The sequence below is a fragment of the Ascaphus truei genome, chromosome 21, assembly GCF_040206685.1.
Source record: "Ascaphus truei isolate aAscTru1 chromosome 21, aAscTru1.hap1, whole genome shotgun sequence".
NCBI classification, from domain to species: domain Eukaryota; kingdom Metazoa; phylum Chordata; class Amphibia; order Anura; family Ascaphidae; genus Ascaphus; species Ascaphus truei.
In genome coordinates, this window is record NC_134503.1 from 9,828,553 (window position 1) to 9,841,059 (window position 12,507).

General features: G+C 41.2%; 1 protein-coding gene across 2 annotated transcripts in view; it reads right to left on the reverse strand.

Moving 5' to 3' along the window:
- The window catches only part of COL5A1 (collagen type V alpha 1 chain), a 162,597-nt gene that overhangs the window by 11,919 nt on the left and 138,171 nt on the right, over positions 1-12,507 (reverse strand). For both annotated transcript variants that reach the window (XM_075578918.1, XM_075578917.1), the window contains exons 40-57: positions 11,814-11,903; positions 11,676-11,729; positions 10,184-10,291; positions 6,611-6,718; positions 6,272-6,325; positions 6,105-6,158; positions 5,911-6,018; positions 5,582-5,635; positions 4,801-4,908; positions 4,647-4,700; positions 4,054-4,161; positions 3,750-3,803; positions 1,899-1,952; positions 1,736-1,789; positions 1,324-1,377; positions 1,115-1,222; positions 916-969; positions 717-770 (exon numbers count right to left, since the gene is read on the reverse strand). In XM_075578918.1, coding sequence (XP_075435033.1) covers positions 717-770; positions 916-969; positions 1,115-1,222; positions 1,324-1,377; positions 1,736-1,789; positions 1,899-1,952; positions 3,750-3,803; positions 4,054-4,161; positions 4,647-4,700; positions 4,801-4,908; positions 5,582-5,635; positions 5,911-6,018; positions 6,105-6,158; positions 6,272-6,325; positions 6,611-6,718; positions 10,184-10,291; positions 11,676-11,729; positions 11,814-11,903 — 1,332 coding nt within the window. The remainder of the gene's footprint in view (positions 1-716; positions 771-915; positions 970-1,114; positions 1,223-1,323; positions 1,378-1,735; positions 1,790-1,898; positions 1,953-3,749; positions 3,804-4,053; positions 4,162-4,646; positions 4,701-4,800; positions 4,909-5,581; positions 5,636-5,910; positions 6,019-6,104; positions 6,159-6,271; positions 6,326-6,610; positions 6,719-10,183; positions 10,292-11,675; positions 11,730-11,813; positions 11,904-12,507) is intronic.

The window sequence follows — 12,507 nt, forward strand, 5'->3', positions numbered from 1 at the left end:
CAAGTAAAAAACAAATACAGACTGATTCAAGAGACCAGACGGTTGACACACCAAGCAATTATAACTGATAGGTTTAATACACATCATATTATTATGACTGATGCCAGTTTTGTAAGACCGTCATTACTACCATTGGTGGGTCATGGTTGTAATATGCATTTCAACCATTCCCCATTGGGATTGATCAAAAATTGTACTGCCAAGACCCCATAAAGGTTTCTCTTTTGTAGTCAAAAGGACAAAGCATTAAGATGTTTCTAATCGCTTTGTAGGACCAAGAATATGTGTCTCGCTAACATTCGTGCTTTGTGACGTCATAAACATAACAAGGGCAAGATAATCCCCTATTTGCTAGAGGATGAATGTTGTAAGAAAGCCAAATTCCATCTTGCCCAGTTTGACATTGTGTAGATTTATTTAGGTTTTTAACTATCATAAAAAGTAGCTTTTTAGTCGCCATGTGTATACAGTAATATGCTGTGTGGTTAGTTGCAGTACAGTGTATTTTGATGTAGTATACTGTATATGCCTTTTTCCCAATACTGCATTTGGTTAATCATAACCGCTGTTTATTCCTCATCATAGGATTACATACAAAAAAACAAGACTCTCTAAATCCCCAACTGCAATAAATATCCCACCAAGGTCTACCTATCAAAATAATACAGACAAACAAAGGGTTAATTAAACCAAGTGGTGTCACATTTCAGACATACCTTTTCACCCTTTGGACCTGAATCTCCCTTCAGACCCAGTAATCCTGGTGGACCCTATAAGTAAATAACAATGATGAGAGATACAGACATACCCTTGCATAGCCTTAGGGATGAACTTCTATTAGAAAGTCTTTAAACATATGTATTAATGAGAACTTCCAAGTGGTAGAGGAATGTGATTTGAACTTGGGGTACATACCATTGGTCCCGGTGGGCCATCGGGACCAGGGGAACCTGGAAGACCTTGTTCACCCTAAAAGAAATGTTACATAATTTAATAATGTCATCAATATACAGTTGACAGTTTGAAAAGATCTCAATATTTACATGCACCATCCTCAATCTTATTATTAAATAGAGTATTGATTCCTGTGCACACTTTTCTCAGAAATACTCACCACAGGCCCTGGAATTCCTCGAAGACCCTCAGGTCCAGGTTTTCCTGGAGATCCTTGTGGACCAATAGGGCCAGTCTTGCCAGGTGGACCTTCCATGCCTGTTTCACCCTAATACAAAAATGGCAAAAGAAAATCGTGTCTAAGTGACGCAGAGTTCCTGATCCAAAATGATCTTTTGCATTCATCTTCTAAAGAGCAACATCATTTACCTTTCCACCCTTCTCTCCTTGTCGTCCTTCTGGACCTGCTGGCCCGGGGGGACCCTATGGAAGAAAATCATGCCCTTAATCATTACTACCCAAGAAACTTATTGTCAGAATTAGTGATGTATGCAGAAAGACAGGGGTGGCCCTAAATATTTACACTTAATGTTACCCAGTAAAGGTTTCATCTCTAGCTGGTTTTCTCTTGATAATCTGCTCGAATTGTGATTATTAATCATTTCTATCAGAAAGGTGGATGTATACTTTATTCTAGGGGTAGTCCATGTTGGACAGTGAAAGGTAGCACTTAAATGTAAGATTAATAAGAAACAGAACAGACTTAAAATACCATCTAGATATTTGAAATAGAGAACCCTGTGACATTTTTATCTTTTAAATATAATAGTTGGTTCCTCACCCGTTTTCCTGGTGGACCCGATGGGCCTGGCTCTCCAGTAGGACCAGGTGACCCCTGGATAATGCAAAATAAATCATATATTAATTTAATTGCATGTAATTAAAGTTGATTTACAGTGGTTGACTGATAGTCAGAGATAAAGGAAAACGAAACGAGCGCTCACAGTTTGACCAGCTTCTCCATCATCTCCCTTATCACCAGGGGGTCCATCTTGACCCTAAGGTAAAAAAAGAAAGACAATTTCTAAGCAGATTTTCTTCTTCCCAGTATTGTCAAGTATGTATTTATAGTCTATTATTCTTCTCATTTATTTGTCAAGTGCCAACATATTCTGCGGCGAGGTACAGAGATGTGAAGATTACATAAACAGAGTTACATCCAAATAAAAATAAGGACAAACGCATATAGAGAGATACAGAAGTTAATGAGAGCCCCGCTTATGAGAGCTTACACTCTAATGGAATGAGGGACAATGTTGAAACAAAAATGTACAGTGGTTGCTCATTGTGGGATGGAGTATGCCTTAGGTTGGAGTATGGTCCAGCCAGGCAGCAGATACCATTAAGGTTTAAGGGTAGGGATGTTAGGGGATGTTACATAGCGTGGAGATTGGTCCAGCTGCACAGCTGGTCCCAATAAGGTTGGAGAAGGAAGGGGTGGGGGTGGTTGGATGTTAGAGGTATGTCAGATATGTTTCCTTGAAAAGGTGAGTTTTCAGGTACTTTTTAAATGTCTGAAAGCTGGGGAGGAGTGTCTGATGGTGCATGGTAGGGAATTCCAGAGAGAGTGGGCAGCATGGGAGCCGTCTTGTAGGCGGGAGTGAGAGGAGGGTACTAAGGAAGGTGGAGAGGCGGATGTCACAGGAAAAACGTAGCATTCGTTTAGGTATATATTTGGGGATGAGGGCTGAGATGTAAGGCAGGGCAGTGTCGTGGAGAGCTTTGAAAGTCAGAGCTAGGGTTTTACATTTTATTCTGGAGGATATGGGAAAGCCAGCGAAGGGATTTGCGTAGTGGAACAGCAGAAGTGGAGCTGTGAGTGCGAGGTAGATGAGTCTGGCAGCAGCGTTTTGGATGGATTGTTGTTGGGATAGGTGGACAAAAAGGATGCCAACTAGGAAAAGGTTGCAGTAGTCAAGGTGGGACAGGGTGAGTGAATGAATTAGGATTTTAGTTGCACCATGAGTGAGAAAAGGGCGTATCCTGGTGATATTTTGCAGGTGGAGAAGGCAGGACTTTGTAAGGGACTGAATGTGAGGAACGAAGGAGAGATCAGAGTCAAAGATGACCTTAGACAGTGGGCTTGAGGTGCTGATGAGATTGTGGTGTTATTGACAGTGAGGGAGAGTTTGGGTGTAGGGGTGGCAGTGGAAGGGGGAAAGCATATTAGTTCTGTTTTGGACATGTTAAACTTCAGGTAACGGAGGGATCTCCAGGAGGAGATTGGAGAGAAGGAGGGGAGGTACATTTGGGTGTCACCAGCTGATGATACACAAAGCCAAAGGATTGTATTAGTTCACCAAGAGAGAAGGTGTAGAGTGAGAAGAGCAGAGGGCCAAGGACAGAGTCTTGTGGAATCCCAACACAAAAAGGGAATGAAGAGGAGGAGACGCCAGAGAAGGAAACACTGAACGAGAGGTTGGATAGGTAAGACATGACTGTGACATTCAGGAGATCAATACTATCAAAGGCAGCAGAGAGATCCAGGAGAATTAGTAAGGAGAAATGATCCTTAGACCCAGCTGTGAATCAATGTACAGTAGCTCTAAAAGTCAACACAGCACTTGAAATATCATCCAGAAGATCCCAGCTAGTTAGTGCACAGCTGCACCAAGAAACTTGTACATGTGCAAAGAGGTCCCTAATTAATTATCATGCCATTCTAAAAACTCTTTATGGCAAACTGCTGACATACTGTAAGCCTTTGTAATAACTAGTGATTGGAACTGTACCACACATCTAGCTGTTGTATTACAAACTATATTTGAAAGTGTAATAACATGGGTGATACTTACAGAGGGACCCGATTCTCCAGGAGGACCGGGATCACCAGGGAACCCAACTGGGCCCTAGAGAAAAAAAAAAAAGAAAGGCAAATAAATACACATAAATATATATTAACCATAATGACCTGACATGTTATTTTTTGACATGCTAACAAAATGCTGCACAATATAATTAGATATAAGGCCTGTAAACTTAAAATGTGATCAGCGTTCTCTGTAATGTCATTAATTGAGCAAAAGATGGTAAATCATATAGTATGCATCTTATAATACAGTAGGATGGGAGGGACAAAAAGCACGTGAAGATACTTACAGGGCTACCCTTTGGACCATCATCACCAGGAGGCCCTTTAGGACCAGGTGGGCCAGCTGCACCTTGAAGACCCCCTTCTCCCTTTTCACCTCTTTCTCCTTTAGGGCCCTGGGAGGAAAGAAAGCATTTTCTCACCGGAATACCCATTAACTGTACTCAATATAAAGTGAATGCGAATACAGCGTGATAAGCTCCTCATGCCACTCTGATAAATGTTAGATGTTATCAACATACTGTATGGCAATGGTGCTTGCATTTTCCAAGCAAGCGACCTAACTGATTGTATAATACAGATCAAAGGGTTACAGGATGTGGAGGATAGGTATTATTATAGGGCTAAAGCCTGCAATTAATGTCCAGGAGATCTAACCAGCACCCAAAATAAACAATTATTCTGTCTGGATTGGGCGTTTTCCGCACTGCAGACTAACATCCAAAAAAACAACGTTGAAATGTGTTAATATGTATGGTCTTTAAAAGGCATATTAGAATATAGCAACATCCTGATCATGGGCAGTACTAATAAGCATCCTGTGTGTTCTCTTCATAAAGAGTAAAAGAGTAACACTATATGTGTTCATGGTTACACTTACAGGTGGTCCAAGTTCACCAGGGAGACCAGGCTCACCAGACTCTCCAGGGTCACCCTGTGAATATAAAAAAGTACGTCGGTAAACTGATTTAGAGTCCCTAAAAGACATTGGCCCCTGGCTGTGCCCCCTTTAATCTCTAACCAAAATCCCTTACCTTTTCTCCTACATTTCCGGGATTGCCAATTCCTCCAGCAGGACCTTGGGGACCGTCAGCTCCTGGGGGACCAGAGGGGCCTCTAGGGCCTGGGGGACCAGGGGGGCCCTGAATAACAGATACACAATCATTTAATAAGTGAAGAAATCATTAAATACGCTGCAAATTTGTTTCCTACCTGTATGTACAACTAATGTTGTCTGCACATCAATAATTTGTGTCCAACATATCCATTCCAGGACTTCAAATGTAAGTAGCCACATTTCTTCCACCACTTCCTAAATCCATTAATAGATGTAATGTTGTGTGTAATTGCATTCTATACTTATTCTTTGTCCTATTCCATGGGTGGCCAACTCCAGTCCTATGATCCTATCCAAGATGTACTCAAGTTTTCGGTGGTTCCCATAGGCAAGGAGCTCTTCAGCACCCATTGTTGTGGAAGCTATAGCTAGAAGCATCAATGGACTGTATAATCCTATAATTCCGAATACTGTACTTGTCATCCTTTTTCTTATAATATATAACTCTTCAATCGGTACCACTCATAACGCTCAAGGTTAGACTGGCAGGGTGGTAATGGAATATTGAACACCTTTATTTTATAACCACATCACCATATACCCACCTTACAAAATTATTTTGTATATATCAATGTCTAGTTTGTAATTATGACTGGACATGTTTATGGAGGTCATAATGCAACGGTTCTAGATACATGGTATTTAGAACCTCAGTATTCTGTAAAAACATGAGAGCTTTAAATAACTGAAGAACCTACCATTTGACCAACATCTCCTGTTTCTCCTTTCTCACCAGGTGGCCCAGGCATCCCCTGTTAAAAACACAAAAGAAAAAAAATATATTTTTAGAGCAGAAAGAAAGGAATTGTTCACTGCCATTAGTATCTGAATGGAAGTGATGGCTGTCCTGGATATCCAAAAGCATCTGTTGTTCTACCTTTTGGGCTGAAACCTACAAATTTGTGCTCATGCAAGATGCACTGTATTTTACATAGGTCACTGACTTTACAGTATGTATCTGAAGCTGTGGAGGACAGTGTTGGGGAGTGAGTTAACAGCAAATTAACATTATAACACCAATAGTCACCTGCAATCCAACAGGGCCTGGTGGGCCAGGGAAACCTCTAGGTCCTTCATCACCTTTCTGCCCAAACAGACCTTGTTGCCCTCTTGGACCTGGCTCTCCGTCAGCTCCCTGTAAGGAAAACATGGAAAAGGATTAAAATGCCATCATTTAATATATTATTGTGTCACAGCATATTCCAATAAGATATTACTTACTGATGGACCTGGCTGACCAATGGGGCCTTGGGGACCAGATGGACCAGGTGGACCCTGTAGAGATAGAAAAACAATGATACAATGATATCCAACACATTGTATAACAAAGGAATAGCTTTAGTCACCTTTCCATGAGCATAAGGATTGTATGTGACAATACACCGTACCTGTTCACCTTTGTCTCCTCTGTTTCCTTTCTGACCAGACTCTCCAATTTCACCCTGTTGAACATCAATAGGAGAACCTCAGGCCAACAGGTAGTTTGGTTTATAGCATGTGCCAACTTTTTATTTATTTATGGGATTCAAAAAAGTACTTTTTAAATGTACATTTACATTTAACAAGTAGCATGTTTAACAAGAAGTACATGTATTTTGGAACTAAACCTAGAAGGAATCAATAGAAATCAGTGGTCGTGGGAGGACAAAGAAAGAAGATGGGGATAGACCCGAAGATACCTCTGACAAAGGACACACTCCTGTGCGGCCTGTTTACAGGTGTATTACCTTATCGCCATCTTCACCAGGTGGGCCAACTGGCCCAGCTGGGCCTGGGAGACCGACAGGACCTTGGATACCATCACGTCCAGCAGGACCCTGAGGACCTTTTTCTCCCTGCAATTACAGGAGGCAGATGTGCTGAAAGTGTATCCAGTCGCAACGTGTGCCCGAGCAGAGTTCAAGTTGATAACACCAAACATGCATCAGGAAAATTATCAGGGGCAAAAAGATAACAGGCTGTATAGTAGTTGATACAAAAAAACAAACAAACAATAGACCTCGCCTTTATAGAGGTATTATTAATTATTATATGAAAAATTATATATTAATAATGGCTGGTGATATTACTTTTACCTCTATACTAGAATATTGTGAAGCTGTAGCAGGATAATTGGCAACAATATACTGTATGAAGGATACTAATGGTAACTATATATTATGCCAGTCAGATGTACATGTATAGTAGTTGATACCCCCAAGTAACCTAACTGGATTTTGTTTTGGAAATAGTGCTGCAGAGTGGATATGTTTATTTTGAACTCATCCAATTGTTCATCCTGTTGAAACTGCAGACCAAGCAATATCCTACGTGTATTTTTTGTTTTTAAATAAATCAGTTCTGTGCTATGAGAAAATACTTGTAGCATTCTTTTTTTAAACCACTGTGAATTACATTTAAATGTATTGTAATGTAACAAGCCTTTTTTGTTGCTATAGCAACCATTTACAAAGTCACATCCCCTTCCTCTTCTGAACCAGGCTCTGGCACACCCCTTTTTGACCTCTGCCCTCTCTAGCAGTGCACCAATTGTATCTAGTGACTGCCTGGTCACATGATCTTCACCACAGAACTTTGCATCTTTGGTCCTCTTCTGCTGCACTGACCATTTAGTGAACCCCCAAGCCGAATCTTCGCCGATCGATCACAGGAGAACGGATCGATCTGCAACTTGGCTAATTACATATCATTGTGTGGATTGTATTGATGCACATATTAAAGGGGGGTGGGGGGAAAGGGGGGAATCCAGCAACTTGGACGGCTGCTTTAAAACACAGCAAGCACTTGTGCAAGGGGTGGAAAGTCTATATAACTTTCTTTTTTTCCCTCTCACTTGTTCTTTATAGGCCCCATGAGAGCTAGCCTTAAAATGGATTTACTGCCATGTAAGGGGATTACCCAATAACTGCACCATTACAGGTTTCCTTCCATAAAGATTCATCAAATAGCGCCCTGTTGAATTTTCTCCCATTGTTTAAGCGGTGAATGGTGAGAGGTGCTGAATGTTCATGGTGCATTATTTAATTACATCAGAATCCTGAGAGCCATGGCGCATGACTATAAATAAAATAAATTGCACTTTTCATCTGTCGCGAAATGTACTCTGCGTGCTCCCTTCAGCCAGCGCTTTCATGAAGCTGTTTTTCTGGCCTGAGGTCTGGCGTCTTTTAATACACCAAACGTAAGCGAAAATTCAGTGATGAAAAAAGCCCCTTTAATAACCGGAATCAATCAACATTAATGTCCTAATTCAATTGAAATTCACTTCTGCAAGCTTTCAGCGTGTCCCAGTGGGAGACACACTGCGTTTGAAATATTTGTGTCAGGAGCTTTTGTGTTTAGACAAGATAAGAAAGGACTGTTGTAGTTATCCAGAGATCTCAGCATTGTGTTAGTCCCTTTTATTACAGACTGGACTTTCAACACAAAGCCCGCTAATGATTTATACCTCACTGAAAAAAGCCGCAAGAGTTAAGAAGGGAAACGTTTTTTAATCCAAATAATTACCAAATCCTTTTTTTTTTTAATCACTGCTTGGCTTCATAATTCAATAAACAGTTTGTACACATCTTTTGGGTTCCCTTTTTTAGGGTTAAAGATGATGGAGTTACACATACCCTCCTTTTGGTAAACCATATTCTACTGCAGGAGCGGCCAACCCCAGTCCTCAAGAACCACCAACAGGTGAGGTTTTCCGGATATCCCAGAGCCACTGATTGAGCCACTTGTGCTGAAGCAGGGATATCATGCTGGTGGCCCTTGAGGACTGGAGTTGGCCGCCCCTGTTCTAATGGGAAACTGCCTGGGGGCGGATTGTACGTTGTACATAAAGTTTCAGGAAACCAAAGAAATCTGTAATAAGCATGCATAAACTTTCGGTGAAATATTCGTGCCAGGTATATATGTCGGAGGCTTCTTCAAGAGGAAGAAACGACCCTACAATGTAAGGCCCGTAGGAGTTACTCAAAAATGGTACAAATGTCAGATATTGTAACGTACCACATATGGAATGTATTAAAAAAATATAACAAAGTCACAATGCACTAGTACTGCACCTTGTATTGAGATCTCCATCATTAAAATGCCCTGCTTACTCTCTCGAAAACACATTTATATTTATATTACCAATTACATCTACATTCTGATAACACTGCAACGTGAAATCATCTCGCAGATCTCTATATTTTTGTGCCATTTAAACATGTAGGTGAATATGACTTTGTATAGTAGCAATCACCCCCCTTCCCCCCCCCCCCCCCACCCCCCAAATTGGCAGGATTTTCTTCAAAGCCTCTTAAGAGGCAGGTGGGCTGACCACAAAATGTGAAGCTGTGCATTACGGCCCCTCCACCGGCATTGAAAGGGTTCATCTTCTTCTTGCTCGGTGGGTACCCCGGGGCTCAGCAGCGCTACTTAAAGCTCGAGCAGCATGGATTGATTGCCGATTGAAGAACTACTGTAGAACTCAGCTGGGATTACTGTCAGAATCACTACAGGCTTTATGCCTCAGATAGATACGAGCTCCTAAGTAGGTACTAAAGAAGCAGTATGTATTGTACTGTATACACTATGGTATTTGTAGACAAAACAGACAACATAGAGCCATCGATACAATGAAGTATGTCATCGAAAGATCAATGGTGATTTTTACAATATATATATATTCTGTATATGATATAGTGCAGGGGTGCTCAACTGCAGTCCTCAAGACCACCCAACAGGTCAGGTTTTAAGGATATCCCACCTTCAGCACAGGTGGCTCAATCAGTAGCTTAGTCAAAAATTGAGCCACCTGTGCTGAAGCAGGGACGGGTTGACCTGTTGGGGGGGGGCTTGAGGACTGAAGTTGAGCACCCTGATATACTGAATGGGAGCTGTAATAATTGGATATGACTGCTTGAACAATATGTATGTAATGTAACAATAGTACGTAAACAATATTTAAGTAAAAAGGGGAACATTCAAATATCTGTAGAATTTGTTTGACACTACCAAGATCACCGTGTGCCATCTAAAATATAGGTTTTGGGATACAAAATGGGTGTAAACATATTCTTGTGCATCAGTTGCACAAACTGCTATATATTTATGCATGGTCGACTCCATCCGAATTTACATGTTGGTGGGTTTTATTTGTGCATACTAATTCCAACAGAATTCTAGATCCTGGAATGGAGACTGACACACGTACACTAGTTGCCTATGTAACACACACTAGCAGGGCGTGCGGTGCAATGTGCTAGAATGTCATTTATAGCAGGGCAAGGAGTTCATAAAGGAGATGTTCTTGGTATACTTACTGGAGTACCTTTCTCACCAGCAGGTCCTGGGGGTCCTTGTGGTCCTGGTCTTCCTGGCAATCCTATTGGCCCAGCCGGACCTGCCGCACCTCTTTCACCAGGAGAACCCTAGGGTGGAAATAATGTTCTAAGTAGCCAAATACAATGCAAATAATGCGGATGTCCCTTGACTAAACAATTTTAACCATTGAGAAATGTCCTGTTTAATTGAAACAGATGCTCATGAAGATGGGTAAAAGATGCTATGCCTGATACTGTACTCTAAAAACAAGCAAAAATCTGTTTTGGACCCAGCCCTAACGACAACAATAATTGTTTATCACTGTCCATAGAATTATGATGAATCCATGCTTGAAGGATCTTATGATCTAATTTTGTGGGTGGCTGAATGACAGGAAGATACAACGATTTGACGAAGATCAGAATGACCTGGGACATCAGCTTTAAATAGCATCTGTGCGAAAACGGAGCACAACCAGAACTGGAGGAAAAATAACGATCAGAGGGTAACTCCCATAAAAATAAGTTATTTAGCTCACATTCATGGCTTACAGGTAAATAAAACGCACCCACGCATTTCGCACTCAAACGCTTTATCATGGTTTATCACACCCTGATAAATCGCTTGAGCGTGAAATGCGTAGGTGCGTTTTTTTTTTACCTGTAAACCACCCATGTGAGCTAAATAACTTCTTTCTATTGGAGTTATCCTCTGATCGTTATTTGTCCTCCTGTTCTGATTGTGCTCCGTTTTCACACAGATGCTTCTTGGATTATAACCCACAACCGATGCTGCACACCATGGATTTTCCGGACCGCTGAGAGGGTGTATGACAAGTAATAGGCAATAGCCTTCATGAGAGTTGCCCCTCTCCCACATTACGTTGAATATATGCTGAAGGGAGGTTGGTTCTTACACTGCAATTTGTGGATATCTTAGGGATATCGTTAGGCGCTTATTCCTCCTAGTACTTTGATATGTGGACTTGGAAAATCTAAGGCAATCTGGACATCACTTGATTTATAGTCTTAATAGCCTTGGAAAGACTACTTTCTAGAGCACAAATGTGGTCTGAGCACCATTTCACTTTGAACTGTACTTCAGCTTCTAAGATACTGCATTAAGATGGGCCACAACTCATACTTTTTCATTCTGACCCCTTTCTATAATATATTACTCCAGAAATGTCTTGTGTTTATTTTTTTTCCCATGGGAGATAATTGTTATGGGTGGGATCTTATTTTAATGACAAAAGTTTGAAAAAACTGTTGGATTCCTGTGTTTTTGTGAACAAAATTTGCCTCTAAAATATCTCTTTAAATAAGCATCCCCTATCCACTCTAAATATTTCAATTGATACTGCTCTTTGGTTGCTCCAGACATCACCCATCATCTGCAATACTCATGTAGAGAATTTAAATACAAACTACAACAGCAACTTAAGGTGACCCTGAATTCTCTCTCATACAACCACATCGAACCAATACTTACTGCTGGGCCAGGTGGGCCTGGCGGTCCTTCGCCGCCTTTCAATCCAGGAGAACCCTAGGAGCAGAGAAAATAATGAATATTAGATTTTCCTTCCGACAGATGTTGGACAGTGACGTAAGTGTGAGTGCTGTTACTCACGATGGGACCAGGAAGACCTCTTTCTCCAGAGAATCCTCTCAGACCTGGAGGTCCATCTTTACCAGGCAGCCCAGCGGGACCTGGATCACCCTGAAATAGAAGGAATGGTTTAGGGAGAAACAGTCTCTTTTTCAGGGCCCCGGCACCTCCCTACCTTCAAAATGATAGATTATAGGGGAAATCATGAAAACAATGTTTAAGGATGTTAGTAGGACAAAAAACAGTATAAGATAACATTGGTAATAACCACTGTAACTGCTGAAATAATAAACTAGAAATATTTAATGTAGCTCTAGAGAAGCCTTCTACAAACTGATTGACTTCCACTTCTGACCGTGATGGGGTCAAATAAAGCAAATATAAACAGTCCATGTCTAACTCCAGCAGCAGAGGAACCTGGGTTTAGTATCAAAGATACACTAGCAGGTGTATGTAGAAATGTTAGAAAGAGTGGAAATGCTGCAGCAATAATGAAAGAGAGCACTGAAGGACAGACCAAGGACAAAAAGCATGTTTTGAATTGATTTTATCCATTGGTAACCAGTGCAGAACTTTGATACACAGTAACAAGCACACATTAAATCCTATAAATAGCACTGTTTTACAGTCTGTTGTTTCCCCGTCGTTTGACCACCAGTGCATACTGTAGCTCAGGGGGGCGCAAACTTTTTCCCCTGCGCCCCCCTGCCGGCTG